Here is a 20,453-nt window from a genome sequence, read left to right on the forward strand (position 1 = left end):
CTACAGAGAACTGGTCAAAGCCTGAAGGAAAAGCCCAAAGATAGAGTATAAACTCTGAACATCATTGACCTCCCAGGTAGACCTTGTTCACACTTACATACGTGTATGATACCTGTAGTAATGGTTGATGCATTAAATTGGCGGGTGCTAAGTGGAGTGCGGCAACTGGCACAAGAGGGAGACGCAAAGGACTTGACAGTCACCATGCGCGTAGCGGTATACATCCCGTGGTGATGAATAGAGAGGCTTGGCCAGTCACCATGCGCGTAGCGGTATACATCCCGTGGTGATGAATAGAGAGGCTTGGCCAGTCACCATGCATGTACTGGTATACATCCCGTGGTGATGAATAGAGAGGCTTGGCCAGTCACCATGCATGTACTGGTATACATCCCGTGGTGATGAATAGAGAGGCTTGGCCAGTCACCATGCATGTACTGGTATACATCCCGTGGTGACGAATAGAGAGGCTTGGCCATCACATGAAGGTACATGTAAAGTCCACTCAAAGATCAAATACATTTGCACATTTTCAAATATGTCTGTCTTTAAGTTACACACCCAATGTGTATTTAAACAAGAGCCCCGCACCTAAGAAACCTTAACTGTCCTCAGTCATCTACCTGTTAGAGAATTGAGGACTGTTAGGGTAAAGGTTGTCTGGCCTAAGCCCAAACGATATCGTAGGTGTAGCTACCTGTTGTAAAGTGCCTTCCTTACGAAGAAAAGAGCCCACAATGCATGCAAACCATTTGTGCATAAAGTGTAAACAGCCACTCACTAACGAAACATCATGTTTTTAATAATATTATTATGGTATTGCATGTCCTCGACAAAGAAATGCGTGTAAATCAATAACCATTTTCCAATCAGAACATTGTTCTGTTCAGGAGTACATGTACTTGAAATGAGAAGATGGATGGATTTAATCCACCAGTGAACTTAAACTCTAATCAATAAATAAGACATGGGAAGCTACATGTACATGTATTCCCTGTCAACAATACCCCAGAGAACAAACATATCAAGCAGACCGTGAATGCCTGGAGCTATGATAGCTTCCTGAAACTAAGAGATGAACTACATGTCACCACCAGACACTGGTGGAGATGCCAATGACTAATGTGATCTACGAGCTGGAGGAAAATCTCCTTATTTCCTCATCTTCCTTCCTTAAGTTCTTCCTCTTTACAAAGACCAGACAACTTTGAAAAATTAACGGCACTTTTTCAGTTACTCAAGAGGGCGTCTGTGGTTTGACACCTACAAGTGGAGGTGAATTAAAGATTACATTTCCCTTTGTTTCTTCCCAAATAAACTTAGAAGACTCAACACTCTCATCTGTGGAGCAAGTGAGTTTCACGAGTTGCTAAAAGATCAACTGGCAGAGCAGGCAGAATTACAATCATATCAGTCAAAAGTCATCACATTCCAGTCACACGTCATTTACTCTTAAACTGATTCAATAATTTCTGACAAAGATATTCCTTTGTCATTGCTCATATCCTTAGTTCAGACCTGATTTGTGAACTGGCTTGCAAATTGACTTGTGATTGATTGTGACTGACTGGATTGCAAATCTGTAAGCAGCTACCAGCTAGGTCTAGCAAAGATGAGGAGTGGATTTGGCTTGGGCGGTATTTCGGTATTACCAAATAGCGCATTTTTAAAAAAATACCTAACAATACCGATATGTTCCCACAAACCTCTTAAGATGAAAGCAGACAAGTATATCCACAAAAGTGACTGCATACTTTGTGGTTTCAGTCACCCAGCATCTGTTTGTATTGACTCTACTGTCTTTGGAGAGGAGATAAGACGTAACGTGATACTTCAGCATGCAGCCATCAACCCACCTATCAAAAGGTGTTGTTTTCCTATTGCTGCCGTCGAGTTTGCAGTTTTGGAATAGCTTGTAGGCAGTGTTTGTTGTATTGCTCACCGGCACATATCACAGCCCTATCTTCACTCGCCCACTGCGGCGCAGCCGCCTGTGCACGAGATAGTCGCTGAAGAAGCATGATGTAATGAACGAATATTGCGATTGGATAGCTGTGTCTTGCCAAATGTACGTCATGAAAACACACAGTCTCAGAGGCGGGTACGCTAAATCTTTTTGCAGCAACATGAATAATTCAGTGTTGGGCAATTAGTGGGACTCTTGTGATGCGAGAATAGTCAAGCGAACCTTTTGGGGCATATTTTTATCGGAAATGGTGTGGGAATTTTTGTTTTGGCGTTTGTGTAATCAATGTAAAATATCATGGATTTTTCAATAACGCACTATGCGTATCATGACGATAGGAAACTGACAAACGATGTCTGTATATCGCGTTGTAAGCATGCGTGACACATATGGAGGGGCGGGTGATAAGCCTCGTGTTGTGGCCGGAAATTTTGTGGAAACATGCTCGCTTGAGTACAAGCAGTACAATCTCAAATTAAATTCATGAACACAGAAAACTTGAACATAGACATGAGATCAAGTTTTGTGAATGAACCTGCAGAAAAATTTGTGATGGCAGTGTTTTTTCGACTTGCATCTATAGAGCTGCATTCGACTAGTGGAAGGTACGACCTTTTCAAGCTGGCAGAAACTGTACACTGACTGGTTGCTACATTTCCATCATGCCTTCATTGGCAACGGTTCGGCCTGGTAGGAACCAGTGTGGTGCACCGCCCATTTGTTTTCACCACTGCGATTCGCAAACGCTTTATAAATGGGTCATTAACAATGGTTATTCAGGCAACGGAGTCACAAAAACCTTTTGTGGTACCACTGTACTAGGAATTTCATACAATGCGATTTCGCTGTAACAGATTTTCTCCCCAAAGAAACATGCACATTTTTGCTGGGACCACAGATTTGTGTTTGTTATAATCAGAATTTGTTACAACCGATTTTGTAATAACGAGAGTCGACTGCCGTGCAGCAGAGTTTTCTGGAAGCCACCTTACTATTGCACACGCGCAGTGTTAGGGCGCAGCTAAGAGGAGCAGCCATTGCTGACCGGCACGTAATCATTACAATAACGCTCTGTCTCAGCAAGTACCAACTTGACCACAGTACACGTGCAGATTTTCACAGCGTACGAGTGACCACACAGATAGGAATCATGGGGCAACAAATTTTAATTCTTTCATTTAAATAATATTTATTTGAAATCAAATGGACAGATAAATTATAATACTTATTAAGTTTAAGGGTTTTGTGATGTGAAAAAACACTTTATGCTGGCCCCTAGTTTTGCTTGTGTTTTGCCATTGAATGCATCGCCGCTGCTGTTTGATGACGTATTGCCTTCTGCAATGAATACTGCGGTATTAGTAAATACCATGGTATTTTTTCACGGATACCGCGGTAACGAAAAAGGCAATACCGCCCAAGCCTAGAGTGGATGTACATGTAGCAACCGAGTTGAGAGTTTGGTGGATATGAGTCTGAATAACTGTAAAGTCCCCCAACTGGTACCTACCAGATTGTTGTCTGATTTGGTCTTGGTGAGCTCTCGTTGAAGACGAGTCACTGTCAACTTCTCTCTGCAATTTGATAAAACCAAAATGTGGAAAGTGAATTAAAATGTTGTCAGCCAGCAAAATTGATAACTTGAATTCTGCCAACTGTCATGGACCAGTACTGTACTGATGCAAAGCCTGGAACAAAACAATGACAAAGATGGAGCAATCCAGAAATGGAAGTAAGTTCTACTTTGCAGGTATACATGCAGTCACACGACCTTACGTTTCGAAGCTGTTTTAGTAACTGTGCACACCACAATGTCAACCCTCGCTGCTTTGACCACAATTCCTCACATGCTCCAGCATGCATGAATTCCTGCAAAGGAAAGTTCCCTTGTCACAGAGTCTGGCAATTTGAAACCAGGATAGGAAACTTACAATGCCTCAACATACACTGCAATCCAACTGTGTACATGTACATGTATGTAGACATATAAATCTAAGCCAACGGCTTGGAAGGTTGAAGGGGGAAATGTAAACCCATTATGTGCAATTTCAATGGGAAATCTGCACTCCCTAGTTTCCATTGACGAACTTCACAAAAGAGTCATTTTCCTTTCTTCCAGGGGCGAGTAATCTCAAGAGACTAGTGAGATCAGAGTGAAGGGATTAATTAATAATGCAATAAGGGTCAGTGATTGATGGCAGGAGAATAGGTTATTAGAAAGCAGTTTGTGGTTACAGTCCTAGGAATGAAGGAAAAGTGCAAGGCAACCTCCCTAAGAGGTTGAGTTACAGTACAAGGTAAGGACCATGGATGACAGACGATACAATGCCAGACAGTCCATGTGAAGACTCAGTCACAGATTGTCACGTACAGTACATGTACATGTAGGTACATGTACATGTACATGCATATCCATGGGGCAAGCTCCATACTGTCACTCTACTCAAACCCTAGCACCTTATCCTTAGTAAGAAACATGTACTCTGCCTAAAAAGTGGTATTAAAAGTATAATCATTGGAACAATTTCTACATGGACTGTGATTTGAATTTCTGTAGATGGTACATTTGGCATTTTCTTTTCGTAGATAAGATCATGTTAGACAATTTCATAATGTAATAGATGTACTGGTATATGTCAGTAACAGACCCCACCTTTTTGTCAGTTGCATGATACTGTACAAAGCTGCTCAGATACTTCAAAACGTCCTTTCTCAAACTAAAATGTTCATGTACCGGTACACTAGTTCATTATTCAGCCTCTCTGAACAGTAGGTACCAGTCTACATATACAGCACATGTAGACCGAGGCATTCAGCCAACCCTGTGCACATCTGTGTGTGTATCCAATGCAGTATATATTCAGCTGTCAGCTTGGCTACATGTACATTTCCACACAACACCTATGTAACCCCAACCTTGCCAGACACAGGGCATTGTTCTTTAGATCCTAAGGGTCCAATCATTACCATCAATACTGCTAATTAACAGTTTGCCCGGGCTGGCGAATCCAGTGCTGAAAGCCAGCTATTGATCCCGAGATTATTGATGAGGATTAAATAGGCCACATCTAACGATTGTTCGTGCCTCAACTCCTCCCTGTGTTTAGCCACTTCAAAGAAATTAACAGGCACTCTCGGCAGTTGATGTATGAGCACATCTGCTCAGGTACAGCTTACAATGCCTGCCTTCAAGCTGGTGCAAAAAATAACACATCTTAATACTCCGGTCACATCCTAAAATAAAGTTGGGAGAAAAGTCCCCCTAAGTATAGTAAAAAAAAAATCATTTTTCAAAAACAAGAACAAATGTTTGTTCCTTTTTGTCATGGGGGCCACGGCCACCACTGTACCCCTCTCAATGAAAACACACATCTCTTTAACCGCTAGTGGCTGTGACTTGTTGAAGTGGACGCACATCAATACATGCATGAGCGTAGTGCCAGTTTAGTAATGGTGTTTCCTTAGATAAGTAGTCTGAGTCAATCGTCGGTTCTGCATATGTTCCTAGAATCTTCCTAGAGACTCAAGAACAAACTATCTCAGTTATAGTTGGCTTCATGCACACTTTTTTTTCCTCTGGTCACTAATTTATCATCCAATTATTGGTACTGAACTTCTAAGAAGCAACCTACTATGCACAGGAATTGAAACAAATCTGTGGAATTGTACTTTCCTCCAATGGCTACAGATTGCTTGAATCTATTTGACTTCCAAGACACTACACCTGTCCTTGATTGTTGGAGGATACAGATGCTGAATCAGATTACATAGCTGGCAATCTTTCAGACTTCCACAGTCCTCATTACACTGCTAATCCGAATTTAAACCTTGAGCACTCAGCTTGTGTAAGGATAGGCTAGCTCCTCTAAAACTGATTTCTGGCTTTCGTAATAATGTCATGCATTCCTTAACAAGTTTGATGTCAATCAGCATTATACCGCGTATGTAAGTTACTACAGCCTGAACTTTGGCAATCTGACAAGCCTGGCTGGCTTGGGATCATCTTGATGACATGTGCATTGTACATGTACATCCCAAAGCACTTACATGTGCAGCAAGGCACCTGTTTCTTGTTGTATAACCTGTATTCTGAGACCACCTGTCCAATGTGACCACCTGTCTATGTAGCCAACTGTCCTGTGACTACCTTTTTATGGTGGCTCCCTTTACCTGCTTGTAGTAGTCACCCATCCACCATTGGGACTAATCCATGGTCACTTGTCTATTGCCTCAGCAATGGTCACTTCAAATTTGTTAAGGGCTATTCACCAAACAGGAATTCCTCATATGGACGTGTAATACAAAAATCCTCTCTTTAGAAAAGGTTCATTCTACAGAATATGACACAGCACACATTACAGTAGACACCGGGACCCAGACCATTCGCTGTATCTCCTATTTTACTCTCTTTCAGTCATTCTGCATAATACAACAGCACCCTTCAATTCTTCACGGACCACCCACATATCAGAGTAAGACCATGGTTCCAAAGCCACTCCAAACATCAGCCGTGGACCATACAATTCCTTGCAACCAGCATCTGTGAATATCTGCAACAACACAGCAGCTGTGAATATGAAATGGATTATTCATAATTTAACTCACACAGGAACCACTCACATTGCTCAGGAATTCACTCAGGTGAAGCTTGGATCTCAGTCTGGGCGCCTTGGATGTGACACCAACTCTCTCATCCTCAAGAGGTTTTCCTCTAATGCTAATAAATCCTGAGGCACAATGGTGAATTGCTGGCCAGTTTGCTTAGTGGAGCCTTCAAAATACAGTTCCCTACAGAGATGCATCAAAGCTTTCCTATGCTACATGCCAATATGATGGTCACCACACCTCACTGTTTTCCCACATCATCACCCGACAAGATTTATCAGCAAAGTGGTAAGAACTCTGCAGCTTCAGCACTGCATGTCCCTTGGTTTGTCCCCTTCCATTACTGTGTTAGCCATGGCTGATTGGACAAATCAACAATACAAGACACTGATGCCTCAGACACAACAATACCTTCCAATGATTGACCCAAATATGGCTTTCGACTTGTGCCAGTCACCACCTATGCTTTACAGCAGGAAATACAACTTAGGCAAGAATAAAGCGCTCCACTGTGGCATTCTATATGAAACTGAAGCAAGTCTATTACCCGTGAGGGTTTGCAGGTCTGGGGAACAATGGAAGAAGCCTAGGGGAGCTGTCCCGATGTAATTGAGTTAGACACACCTGAATAACCCTGCAGAAGATGGGCTGGCCTCTGAAATAGGATTAGTCTAGGGAGGGTGAATTGGAAAGGAAAAGGTGGGACTACATAACAGAGTAGAGAACTGACTGGGTATCTAATTCTTGCATTGTCTGTCAATGCTATCGATGGCTGACTTGGTTTACCAAAAAGCCAGCCTACCATGAAACCATTATAGCAATAAACTGTGAAGCCAAGCTGAAGTACAATCGTATCTGTCTTGACAAAACTCACAGGAGTTGAAAGGACATTAATCATTTGCTTTCCAAAATGCATCTTACCAGGGCAAACAAACCAGTCATGATGGAACTGTCACTGTACATTACACGTATTCCTCATTACTGGCCAGGGGATTTTTTAGGAATGGTGGAACCTCCATTTTTCAGTCTCCCGCTGATTTTAATTGGACAGAAATTGCCAATCAAGGAAAGCAGCGTTAGATAGAGAGGCAACTCTGGTGATTAATTGGCAAAGGATCGCTGATCACAGAATCTCTGTAAGAGGCTTTTGGGTAAAAATCAAACAAAATAGCTATCCAATTATTCTGGTGCTTGGAGTTTTTCTAAACAAAAAAATTCACCTCTTTATCAAGGCTGCCGTACAGTGCAGACTTTTTGTAAACTGCACTCCACACAGTTGGTTGTAACAAATGTTAACGATGAATGAAACATTTCAAACAAATCAGCTGACATACAGACACATTTTTGTATAAACTGAAGTTTGAGGAAGATAAATTTTTCTCAGCAAAGTAGGGTCCTTTATGGTTTGCCAGCTTTGAAAGAAGGTAAGTACATACTGCACTATTACAAAAGTGTGACTTTAATTCAAATTTCTTTTAGAAACTACCACTTATTAAAATCCAAATTGTATAATGCATGTTTGGTGTTATGAGTCGATCAACATGATGGTGTGATCACATCGCACAACAGTTAATCTCATCTGAAATCTCTGACTTTACTTCCCTGTTTTGAAACAACTACCCACAACCGTGAACTAGAGAGAAAAACGCAATCAATCTAGTTAAAATTTTTGTCAGATAATAAAGCAATGTCAACCAATCACCAAGATCAAGCAACTTTACCCAACATGTACATGTACATGTACTTGTAAACCACTAATCTGAGGCAACACTGTTAACTGCAATGACACTCACACAAATGTAATGTGCATTCTAAACATGAGGCATGGGTATATTTTGGCAGTGTTGCCCCCTTATTAGTCAAAGAGGCATTTAACATGAGTGCTCGATCTGCATATGGCACTGAAAAAGTAACGGCTTCTAACTCTGGCCACGAAGTGTTTGGTTTGAAGCCTGCTAAACCATATCCAAAGTTTGGGGAGGAGTAACTATGCTCACCGATATCCGTTCCAAGAGAGAATAAAAGAGGACATGTTTTTAAAAGAAATTGACAGTCCTTTGCTACGAACTCACTGCAAAGGCGCACATGTTTATGCACATTTGTCCGCAATGTATGGTCTTTATGCACACGCCAAATGCGTGCAAGAACCCAGCTGGAAAACTTCGTACCAGCCTGTCTTTCCTTCTCTGGTGAGGGTGCACTTCAACTTAAGGTGGATGCGCAGCATGTATTTTAAATACAAACTGCTTTATAGTGAGGATAGACTTCCATGGGGGCTGCCCATAAAGTACATATGCTGAAGAAGGAATGGGGATTGGTGCTGTTGCATACACCATGCGTACGGAAGGGGAGGGCTTTCAAGCTAGTGCATACCATACGCAAACTTAAAATTTGCCTTTAATGAATCTTCATCATATCAACACACTTTCTTATACAAACAAATACCAAAATGAGCTTTTGTGTGTCAAAGAACCATTCAAACGCACTATCGTCCACCCCACTAATTATGCTCCCGTGTCAACGCCCATTATTAGTAAATCGCAGCATTACTCATGACACAAAAACCGGCAGTGTCTTCTGGAAGCGTACAGGTGCCCTTACCCGTGCGGAAGTATAATGTATTACATTGTAGCTACAAACGTACAACCCTGTAAAGTGTGATATTCCTTCGGTTGATGATATTTTGGGTCATTACTCTGATGCGTATGCGTACAGGAGGGGAGGTTGGAGCCACTGCGTATGGCATGTGTACAGCGGGGAGGGAGATATGAAAAGTCGGCACTTCGTGCGTACATGTACATATACATGTACTTTATGGACTGCCCCTTGTCACTAACGCAATGCATATACTTCACACATAACCCAAGTACTGAAAGCCCTCAAGCATGGTACATGTAGCAATCCTTCTATGACTGGTACAAGTATCTATCATTTCAGCTGCTGACACATCACTGACATGAGTATCTGGGATATCTGTGGATCAGACTGGGTTAATCCTCTGGTACCTTTGGGAGGTAAAGTGCAGTGGGCTTAGAGATAAATACGATGATTAAGGATAATTTGTGGGCCAAGAAGTCAAAAGGTCATGTATTACTGAATGTTTAGTCCACAAATTTTTGGTGTGCAATCTGTGAATACACCTTAGCTTGGTGAAAATCATTTTAAGAAAGTGACCTTTAAAACTTTTATTTCTGCTGGTATATACAAGAGTTATTTCAAATGTACATTTTCATAGACTAAACTGATGAGAGACCATTACTTATGGCACCATATTCATGAACAGGTTGCAATCATTCTGAACTTGAGGCATGCATGTAATTTGGCAGCTCAAATTGGTTGGACGGTTGTAATTTTGATGAGCATATGGTCAATGCATGAGTGTTCCCACCATTGGTACAGTCATGACATCGTTTCCTAATCTGAAAAGGCAAAGTAAAACAATTAACATGTTTAGCGTCCCCTTCCCCAGACTCCTTTTTGGGGCTACCTCAATTTTTATTTTTAAAAAAAAAGTTGGAATAAGTAAGTTGGAACCGCCAAAATGTCAATTAACTGATCAATTGGAAAATAAACAACTTGCAAGCCAGAACTTCTGAAGTACGTTAGACTGTTGGTGACCATGCGATGTCCATTTCAAACGTCTTTGAATGTCGCTTAAGGCTATGGCTGCAAATTGCTCACATTTCCATGGAAGTGGCGGCCATCTTGAAAATAAAAACTAAAATTCCCCACCTTCTCCCTATTTTTCAAAACATTTTTTTTTAACTTGGCCTAACCAGAGTAGTCTTTTAAGCTTACGGGATAACCTTTAACGTGTTGCAAATTCACATATGTAATATTCAAAAAAGGAAAGAAAGCTGAAACTATTCAGTTATTCAAATGTTACGCCGTGTCTGAATCACTTGGCTGTGGCTTGAAATTACAAACAAGTCTATGGTAGTGGCTGCGGCCAGTTTCCATAGAGTTGTGTGTAATTTCCAGCCGTAGCCAAGTGATTCAGACACAGCTGTACATGTATATTTATCCCACACAATTTCACCTTACATCAAAAGATAAAAACCACATAAATTCAAAGCTATCAATAATGTACTGGTACATGCACACGACTTACATGTACAACCTGCCGAAGAAAGCCATGGTGATACTTGCTAGAGACAAATCAATCTTATTGAATGTTCATCTTACATTGTACATGTAACATCAAGATACAGAAAGACAGCAACACAATACATGAAACCCCTTGCCTGAGAACCTGCATCTCTACCCACAGCTATTAAAAGCCAACAATCTTAACAGCCAATGCTCATGTGAATATTGTGTATATCCTCCTGCCGCTGGATGAGGAAGTTCCCACCTCAAGAGATCATGAGCCAATGTCAAGGACACTGCTAATGTACTGACATTAGGCCTACCCAGAAAACACTCTAACTGCAGAGCAACAAAAGGTAAGCCACCTGCTGGTATATGGGACAATGTGCATTTCTTATGCTGATAAGCACACATACTATGAGTTTATTTGGATTTTTAGCAAGGCCATGAAATTGTGGGCCCTGACACAGTTAGATCTATCCATATTTTCTAGTTTAATCTTGACAAATCCAATCTTTTTAATCTAAGCACATCCAAGGCCTAATTGTTTCATCCTACTCTGCCAAGAGTTATAAGCAGCATTCTGTCTAATGTAACTATTCCAGACTGCAAGCAGCACCATGTCCCAACATACAGGGTGTCTCCTGGTCTGTCAACTCAACCCTGTTTTTTCCCTTTCAATAAAACTCAATACAAGCTCATAATTTGTAATTGTGAAGGCTATCCACACATTCAACAGACACCTCCTCTTCAAAACGTCTTCAAGAGATGGATTTGATCAGTCACAAAAGAAAAACAGATATATGGGCTGGACTGATACTTCAGTACATGCTGAATTTCCAATCTATCTCTGTCAAATCGCTCCATGTACAACTCTTGTCTTGAAACTGAGGTACCAGTAGAATACCAGAGGTAACTCGAGGTCACAGGAAACACAAGACAAACAGCATACTGCTGTCCACCCAAGCCAAAGATTGATCATGCCAGACTATGCTACAGACAGAACTTGAAGAAGATTGATTACTGGCTAAAGATGCTCTTCCAGAGAGTCAATTAAACCTAACCAGCAGCTTCCTAGATGTAACACAATGCCTCCAATCCATGCATAATTTAATTTCTTCATTTTCCATATCGCAGAAATTTTACCCACCTCAATTTTCTCTTCTTTGAACTTTATTTGGTGAGTGGTGGCCCACTGATGTATCTGAGTCCTATACATGCATGCCTAGGCACATTCAAGTACTTGTACTTACATGTATTTCCTCCATGGAATACATGATTGTGTTCATATAACTTATAAGGACCTCGATTCTGTGAAGTGAATTAAGTTACAAGTTTATACTGGCAGCTGTCATCAAAAGTAAAAACAAGACTAAACAAAATGTATTCATGTCCTGTATGCCAATTGGCTAAATTTTCAAAGGGTGCTTGAAAGGTCTCATCTTCAAATCAACATGGGGTCCTGGCTATGAATTTTCTTACTCGTCTTATTATCCAACCTCCTTTCTGTGTAGGCCTACCCTTCTTTTTTTCTTTTTGAAACCTATTTGACATCCCGGTTGGGTTAAACATTATTACAACATTATTTTAAACTTGTCCGTGCCGACAACTGAGGGTGCTGCTGCTGTGATGTCAATCTGGGAAGACACTGTTCATTTTGATAGATTTTCTATAAAAACTGTGAAACCAAGTATATTGCAAGTATATCTGAGAAAGGGATGCTAACTGCCGTGCAAATACACAACGATGAATCAGCAAAGAGAAGGAAAGCTAGGCCAGCAAAATATGAATAATTTCAGCACTTTCAGCACAAGAGGTCTTCTTCCTTGGGTGGTATCAACCCAAAAAATTAACAGGCACCAAAATTAAAAACAGCAAAACAATAACTGAAAAAACTGCCTAGACACTTAACATCATGCAAGCATTTTTGAAATATTCTCAGCATAAGCAACTGTCCCATGATATGCATGCAACATTAGTGGGTGTGGCACATAAAGGATATATATTGAAATACATACATGTACATGTTTATTCAACTACTGTTGCCATGGTATCTACCAATTAGCATCAAGGATTTCATAGATTCATTTTGCAACAGGTAAGCCTTTAAATACATGTAACTGGCCATCATCACTCCACATTTTCACTATAAATGTGTCTTTGTTTCATCAGGTACACTTCATATTTAATATGTAACAACTGTGCCAACGTATGGACGCTAAGATACAGAAACACACTTACACTATATATGCTCCGAGCAGGAACAGAAGAGGGCGTGTTTTAAAATGAAATTGACATTCCTTTGGTACAAATTTACTGCATAGGTGTGGAAGTTTATGTGCGTTTGACATGGAGCACGCTGAGTGTGCGCAACAAATTTAGTCTGGAATGTATGGTCTTTGCGTGCACGCCCAACACTTGAAAGAACCTGGTTGGAAAACTTAGTACTGGTACTTGTACATGTACCATCTGTCTGTCTTTCCCTGGTGAGGGTGCACTTCAGCTCAGGGTGGATAGCACTGTCTTTCTAGAACTTTGTACAAATATTCATTCAATGCATTCTTTTCCCTGGTGATCTTATGTTACAATCCTGTGGGTCACAACTGTTTAAGAAAATGACTGAAGCCAACTCTTAACAATCCCTTGGGCAATGGGCAGCCTACCTCGAGGTAGATTTGTCAATGCACACATATCTATGCAGTTTTTCACAGTTTTGTTGTATAAATGAAGAACAAGCCATACAAAATGCAGGCATTGCATCACACAGAAGGTGGGACAAGGCTACAGGTTGTCCACTTTGTCACTGAATTGGTATATTAATCATTTTTGCATCTCATGTTTTGAGAACATCAATGAACATCATTTGAGTTGAGCAGAATGATGCATGGAAAGCTGTGTTTCACACAACCTAAAGTGTGTGACTATAACCAAACTGATTCAGAAAATTTTACCAGGCTTTAATTGTAAGTAGCAGAAATTTCCTTTTACCTTTTGTTTAGAGTAATGATAAAGCCTCATGCATAGCTACTTGTATGCTTCATCTTGACCTAACATAAAATCTGTGAAGGAAAATGTCTTGATATTTTTCTTGGTAAAACATAATCGAAAACACAGCTGATTAGTCCCTGACAAAAAACAAGGCCTCTGGTTAAGAAAGCACTGCATTAAGTAATGGTGTTAGCATAGTCTTAGAAAAATGCTGTGATTTGGAAATGGAAAAAATGTTCCTATTTAAGAATACCCTGTTCTCAGACTTGAATTTAACCATCCCTTTCCCTTTCAGACACAGCAGGGAGAAAAGCAGAGAATAAGATTGTCAGTATGCAGGTAATTCTTAGAGTTAAAATTTCTTCCAATTCCAGATCTATTTTTATCTCTTCATCTGTCTTCTGCGTGCCTCTTAAAACATCTCTTCTCCTTGCATTTTTCTTTATTTTTTCTCTTCCACCAAGACACTGCTCATCTCATTTCCATCATCTTCTCCCTCATCACTCCATCATTGATATTTCATCCAAACTGTCATTTGTTCTTGGGGGGTGACTCTAGGACAGTGTACTCTGGCTTTTACCCGGCACTGAAGCCTACACGGCGCTAGCAAACACAGAGTGCTGTCCTGACACGGCAGTGTCAACACGTTCATGACAATGGCTCTCTCTCATTGCAGCCACTCTTTTCCAGGAATTTCTGATGAGCAATCAAAAACTAAACAACTTAGAAAACAGTCCTTCAAAATGGTAATTTAATTTATACACACTCCAGCATGAATAATTAACCAAACACTTGATTTAGTGAATTTGATGATTTTGTCATTGGACAGGTATCAATTTTTCAATTTCTATTTTGGATTTTCGGTGATAAAACAGTAACTTTTTAAAAACCAAAATATATGTATTGAAGTGATACTGGATGACGTCTTGTCATTTGTAATTGTTTGCAATCTATTTTCTAATTGTTGCTTGTCAAATGACAACATATGCAGGGACACAACACAATTCCTCTCCACTCTCATCCTAACCTTTTCCAAATGCTTCTCATCCCATTCAAAGGTTTGCTGGTAATGATTTTTATATTGTATGAGAAATGCAGTTAAGGCCAAGTATCCTTGCCCAACATCAGGACCATTTCCATGTACAGCAGTACATTAAGCTACAGAGTAGCAAGCCGTGGGAGTCTCCTTCCCCATGAATGAGTTCAACTCAGGACAAGCCATGCACTCTCCCCAACAAACCACCAGTAACAGATATCACCTTAGCAAACAACCAGAGCAGTGGGTAAACACAAGGGATTGGGCATGGTAGAGCACAATGAATGAGAATCCTGGGAACTGACCGGGTCAGGTGTAGAGATGACTAGTCAGGTAAGGAGGGGGGGATGTACCAGAGACTGAGTCAGGCACAAATGTTGATCCAGGTTATTAATGTACCTGTACCTAGGAATGTTATGATGTCGAAGCTGCCACAATTTACACATCAAGATTGAATGAAAGTGGAAATAATACAGAAAAATAGAGCATAGTGGTGACTGAGAAGAAGGCTTGTGAACAAAAGGAGAGGATAATCATATTTCAATGTGAAATCTGATGTTCGTGTTTGAGATAGATGCTCTCAAGATAATAAAATGTGATGTTTTCAAAGATTTAAGGTGAGAGAGATTTGCTCCAGTTACATGTACATGTACATGAGGACGAAGATGACCCTGTGAGCACTTTTTATAAGCTGGAGCTGGGATTTTTTCAGAGAAGGATGGAAAAACATAAAATGTTTTCTATAGTCCAAGAAAAAGAAATAAGGGTCTTCAAGTCAGAAGGAAGAGTACCAATAAATCTGCAACACAGAAAAACGAAGAGGTATACCATATCACAAGAGCTAGCTGCCAAGGACCAATGCTCACAAACTTGAAATTGGGGACTTTGTCAGACAGCGGAGCCCCCAAAATATTTTTTTATATATTTATATCAATAAATCGTTGGTCGGCGGGATCCGAGACTTCTCAAAATAAGTATTTTTTCCAGTTCTGAATCCGGACTCTTGTCTGACCGTTTGAGACTAAAATTGACAGTACACACTTAGATCTGCACTCCTTGCATATCTTATTCAGACATTTTTTCAATGAGTTTCATTCTTTCCAGAATTGCTGACAAAATTAAATTCTAAATCCTAATTGGCAGCATACAATCACAAACGAAGAGCACCCATTTCAGATGTAGTGCCTAAGTAATGAGCAGAGATCATCAAAAGCACTTCCAAATTTAAATAATTAAATGCAATTTGGCAGTTGTCTCACACTGACTGCCTAACTTGATAATCTGAATGCATTAAACTAGTTCAATTCACTTCTGAAATTAATTCCTAAGGTCTAAAACAATCACTCAACAACCCACAGGACGTTATTCTAACCACGACATGGCTAGTGGCTAAATGATCTAAAAACTGCCATTGCCTATTCTGTCACTATTTAGCTAGCATAGTAATTATTTAGCAGCAGGATTTAAGAAAAACATCTCTTTATGTATGAACTTTTCTTTTCCTACAGCCGATCCGCTCATCTAAAATGGCCAACGGTCATGACAGTGCTTTAAGGGGGAAACTATATTAGTAACCGAGATGGTTGGATTAATTTGCTACCAAGGATTGGTGTAAAGCAAGGGTAGCACACTGCCGATAACATTGATGGTGCTGATAAGTCGCCGTGGCGACAAGGGACATACACATTGCCAGAGGGCCACAGATGTCTAATGAAGTGGAGACGGCATTTCGCGCGGTTTCAGAAATGCCGTCATTTCTTTGTGACATTTCTGGGGATGAATCACCTCCAATGCCTGAAGGAAAACGACACATACAATGAGATACGAGTGGACAACGGGAGGTGAGGACAAGAGGGGGGGGGACAGAGAACACATTCGAGAAAAGCATTTTTGATTGTTAGCGAGGATGGGGGTTTTCTGCATCAGACATGGGATGAGGACAGACAATACAACACACAGGCATTGGTAGGATCACTCAGAAACTAACAATATACTGTACATACATGAGATGAGAATGGACAATAGGTAAAGAATAGTTTTCATGCTGAACAGATAAGGGTCCTCTAGAGACAGGAATTGAAGAGCAAAGACATTACATAACACATGCATCCTACATAATACAACATATGGAGTTCATCTCCACCTGTTCTGGGCCTCGGGAATTAATTTACAGTCATTATTATAACACTGAATGTGCTTAAAATGTTAACTCATAACTGTTAAAGTCAATGTGCATTTGCTGATTGTGAATCTCACTTGACAAATGATCAATTTTATTTTCAATTTGGAAAGAGAATTTTTTTATTGCTGCCTTGTTCAATGCAGAATGGAAATTTTACTAACCTGGAGTCTACAAATTTATAACACAGAAAAATGATCTACTAAACAATCACCGAATAGAATGCACTACTGGTAGATGGTCCATCCTCCTTAACTGTGATGTGCCAAGAATGAACAAATCCAAGCATGAATAATTACAAGCATACAAACCCATGTCAATCAACAGTGAATCATTTAGACTTTTAAACAATTTCATGATTGAATTAATTTTAACTCCACGCCAGGAATTCAGTTCTACACTATCTGTGCAAACAAACCCAAGCCAATGTGTAGACAAGTCCCAGTCGTAAAGACATATGGACAGCCGCAGTCCCCTTGCAGCACTTAAGTAAATTAAATCCCTGGGGCTATTTATGAAATCAAATTATCCTGCTAAGTTGTCAGTGACGCTTGGTTTATTTCCTTCGTTTCTTTTTACTGGACCAATGAATGAGCATGGAAACAATCCAAACACAAAATGTACGCAATGTAGAAGTGCAGGAAGCATTCAAGCTTGCACTTTCTGAAATCGGGTCATTTCTGACGAATGGATTAGCCTATGTCTGGAAAACGCAAGACTGACTCATAAATTTAGGCATTCATAACATTGAATGCAAGCATGTGTAAATGTACAACATGTAGGTAGAAATGAAAACTGCTTGCCGCAAATCGATTTGCTAGGTTTTCCTTAAGCAAATAACATCTTATTCTCATCTATTGTTTCCTTGTAGCTGGATGAAAGATGAAAAATGATCCGAGACACAGTAGTCACTAAAGCCAGTCTCCAAAATAAAGAAATTAACTTTCCTTTGCCAGATCCATCTGTCTGATTTTTGAGTTCTGGAAATTCTGTGCAGCAACTTTAGAATGTAAATCATGATACTGGCGCCAGGACTGCGACGACGTTAGCTTCCCATTTCACCAGAGGCAAGGGATGCCAGTCCAGCTAATTCTCTTCCTCTGGATATCGGCATGGTCAGCAGCATTGATCTGCCGTGGTTCCTGCCTCCGGAGGCAAGATGAGATAGGATTAACATGAAGATGGACTGTAATGCTCTAGGGGAGATCAGCTATGGTCACTCAAGATGACAGAATTATCCCTCTGGGTAAGGGTAAAACCAGTAATTTTTTTTATCATAAATTCAATATGCAACGACGTACGGAGGATGGAACGCGGATCACAACCAACAATTACACACAGCTCTGATTTCAAAGGATTTCTTTTTCTTCTTTTATTTCTTTTAACAGATCAGAAATGTCCCTCTCCCCGTGAATCTGAAACAAAGAAATTCTGTGAAGAAATGAGTTAACACAGAGCGGAGATGCTGAATGAGCAGGACACTGGAAGGTACACTGTATGTGCTCTCTCCTTTTGAGTTTGTCAGAGCAGGACACTGGAAGGTACACTGTATGTGCTCTCTCCTTTTGAGTTTGTCAGAGCAGGACACTGGAAGGTACACTGTATGTGCTCTCTCCTTTTGAGTTTGTCAGAGCAGGACACTGGAAGGTACACTGTATGTGCTCTCTCCTTTTGAGTTTGTCAGAGCAGGACACTGGAAGGTACACTGTATGTGCTCTCTCCTTTTGAGTTGGTCAGAGCAGGACACTGGAAGGTACACTGTATGTGCTCTCTCCTTTTGAGTTGGTCAGAGCAGGACACTGGAAGGTACACTGTATGTGCTCTCTCCTTTTGAGTTTGTCAGAGCAGGACACTGGAAGGTACACTGTATGTGCTCTCTCCTTTTGAGTTTGTCAGAGCAGGACACTGGAAGGTACACTGTATGTGCTCTCTCCTTTTGAGTTTGTCAGAGCAGGACACTGGAAGGTACACTGTATGTGCTCTCTCCTTTTGAGTTGGTCAGAGCAGGACACTGGAAGGTACACTGTATGTGCTCTCTCCTTTTGAGTTGGTCAGAGCAGGACACTGGAAGGTACACTGTATGTGCTCTCTCCTTTTGAGATTGTCAGAAAGACATATTAGATTTGAGTAATTGGCAAATTAGATGTTAAAAAGTCATAGATTTCTGGCTAATGATAGGAAAATAACTGACTCTCAACTAGTGGTCAAAAACAGAGTGAGAAAAAAGGTTCAGATGGTTGCAAAATGGCTCTAGGCATTTATTAAAACATGGGTATCTTGAAGGCTAAACTTTGAAGTGTCTCTAGAAATGCTTGCTTACGATGTGCAAATCTTCTCCAAAGAATATAACCTGAGTGACATCCCATCAGATAACGCTGAGTTTATTTTTTGTATGTATAGCGGTACATACCGTACATACATGTACATTGCACTTGTCTGCTTCATAAATATTTGCAATGATGTACGCATGATATGCAGTGAGCAAAAACTACTGGACACTGGGGTCTTTAAGATCAGTGATAGGTACATGTGTAGTTATTGGAGTTTTCAATTATTTATATTCCTTTTAAACAGATAGAAATGAGCATTGAAGATAGCATACAAGTATAAAGATTTTCAACATGAAAATAAAAATACCAATTGAATTTTAAGGTCACAGATATCAAAGATTTTTGAAGAAATGAGGTACAAAAACAAGTTAAATAAAGACAAAAACTGTTTTCCACATAGGAATGTTGAAACAAAAATCAACCCTCCAAATGTTCTCTTCAAACAACCTGCAATTCAAACCACACAAACACTGACCCAATTCAGGAAGCGACACACATGCAGGTACCAGCATACAAGCCCTGCAAGGAGTAATTTAATCACTGGATATAGGTTAACAATCAATTGTCAGTCCAGGATCTGTCAGTACCAGCAGACTCTGCAATCAAGGAAGACACCGGTTGAAATCAAGCACAGAGCCTCTGTCAAACTACCTCGCAATTTGCACATTCACACTTACATAGCTTTTGGAAAACCCAAACAAATGCACAAATGATTTCAATATTACTTTGGATGATGGATGAATGAGGAACACAGTGCCTTCAGCAGGAGTCTTGAGTTGAATTTTTGCAACCTTACACTTTCCAAATTTGGGATGGCAATCGGTACAAAATGATATATTACCCGACAGAATAAAAAATGAAACATGGTCCATGGTCAATCCAATCTCACTTCATTTCCACATACAACAAAATATTGGATATGTAGTGTATTGCAGAAGAAAATATATACAAGTAACTGCTAAAGAGGTGGAGGGATCCCATAGGAAGCAAAGCTTGTCCAGAACGGGAACGCTTTGAACAGATTTCAAATAGTTACATAAGTGAGAGATCTTAAGAAATCATTAATTAAATTATTGCCTTTTACAATGTCTAAAGAGAAATGAAATGAAATGTTCTCAACCATTAAGGAGATAGAGACATAACAAACAAGTTCAAATAGAAAGATATCAGATTTTTAATAACTATGAATTTTCCAAAGTGTAGCCTCAAGGACATGATGAGATTCCTGGCATGATTTCACTTGATCAGAATCAGCCTTCT

At 40.2% G+C, this 20,453-nt stretch overlaps 1 protein-coding gene across 5 annotated transcripts in view; it reads right to left on the minus strand.

Moving 5' to 3' along the window:
* Nucleotides 1-20,453, minus strand: part of LOC110990838 (uncharacterized) — a 131,468-nt gene that overhangs the window by 47,763 nt on the left and 63,252 nt on the right. For 4 of the 5 annotated variants that reach the window (XM_087134643.1, XM_087134645.1, XM_087134644.1 and 1 more), the window contains one exon: nucleotides 3,477-3,540. In XM_087134643.1, the coding sequence (XP_086990769.1) occupies nucleotides 3,477-3,540 (64 nt within the window). Of the gene's footprint in view, nucleotides 1-3,476; nucleotides 3,541-6,586; nucleotides 6,924-20,453 lie in introns of those variants that run through there. The other variant, XM_087134648.1, reaches the window with a different exon arrangement.

This window comes from Acanthaster planci, linkage group LG03 (genome assembly GCF_054643075.1).
Source record: "Acanthaster planci isolate LZ-2023a linkage group LG03, COTS_SCS, whole genome shotgun sequence".
NCBI classification, from domain to species: Eukaryota; Metazoa; Echinodermata; class Asteroidea; order Valvatida; family Acanthasteridae; genus Acanthaster; species Acanthaster planci.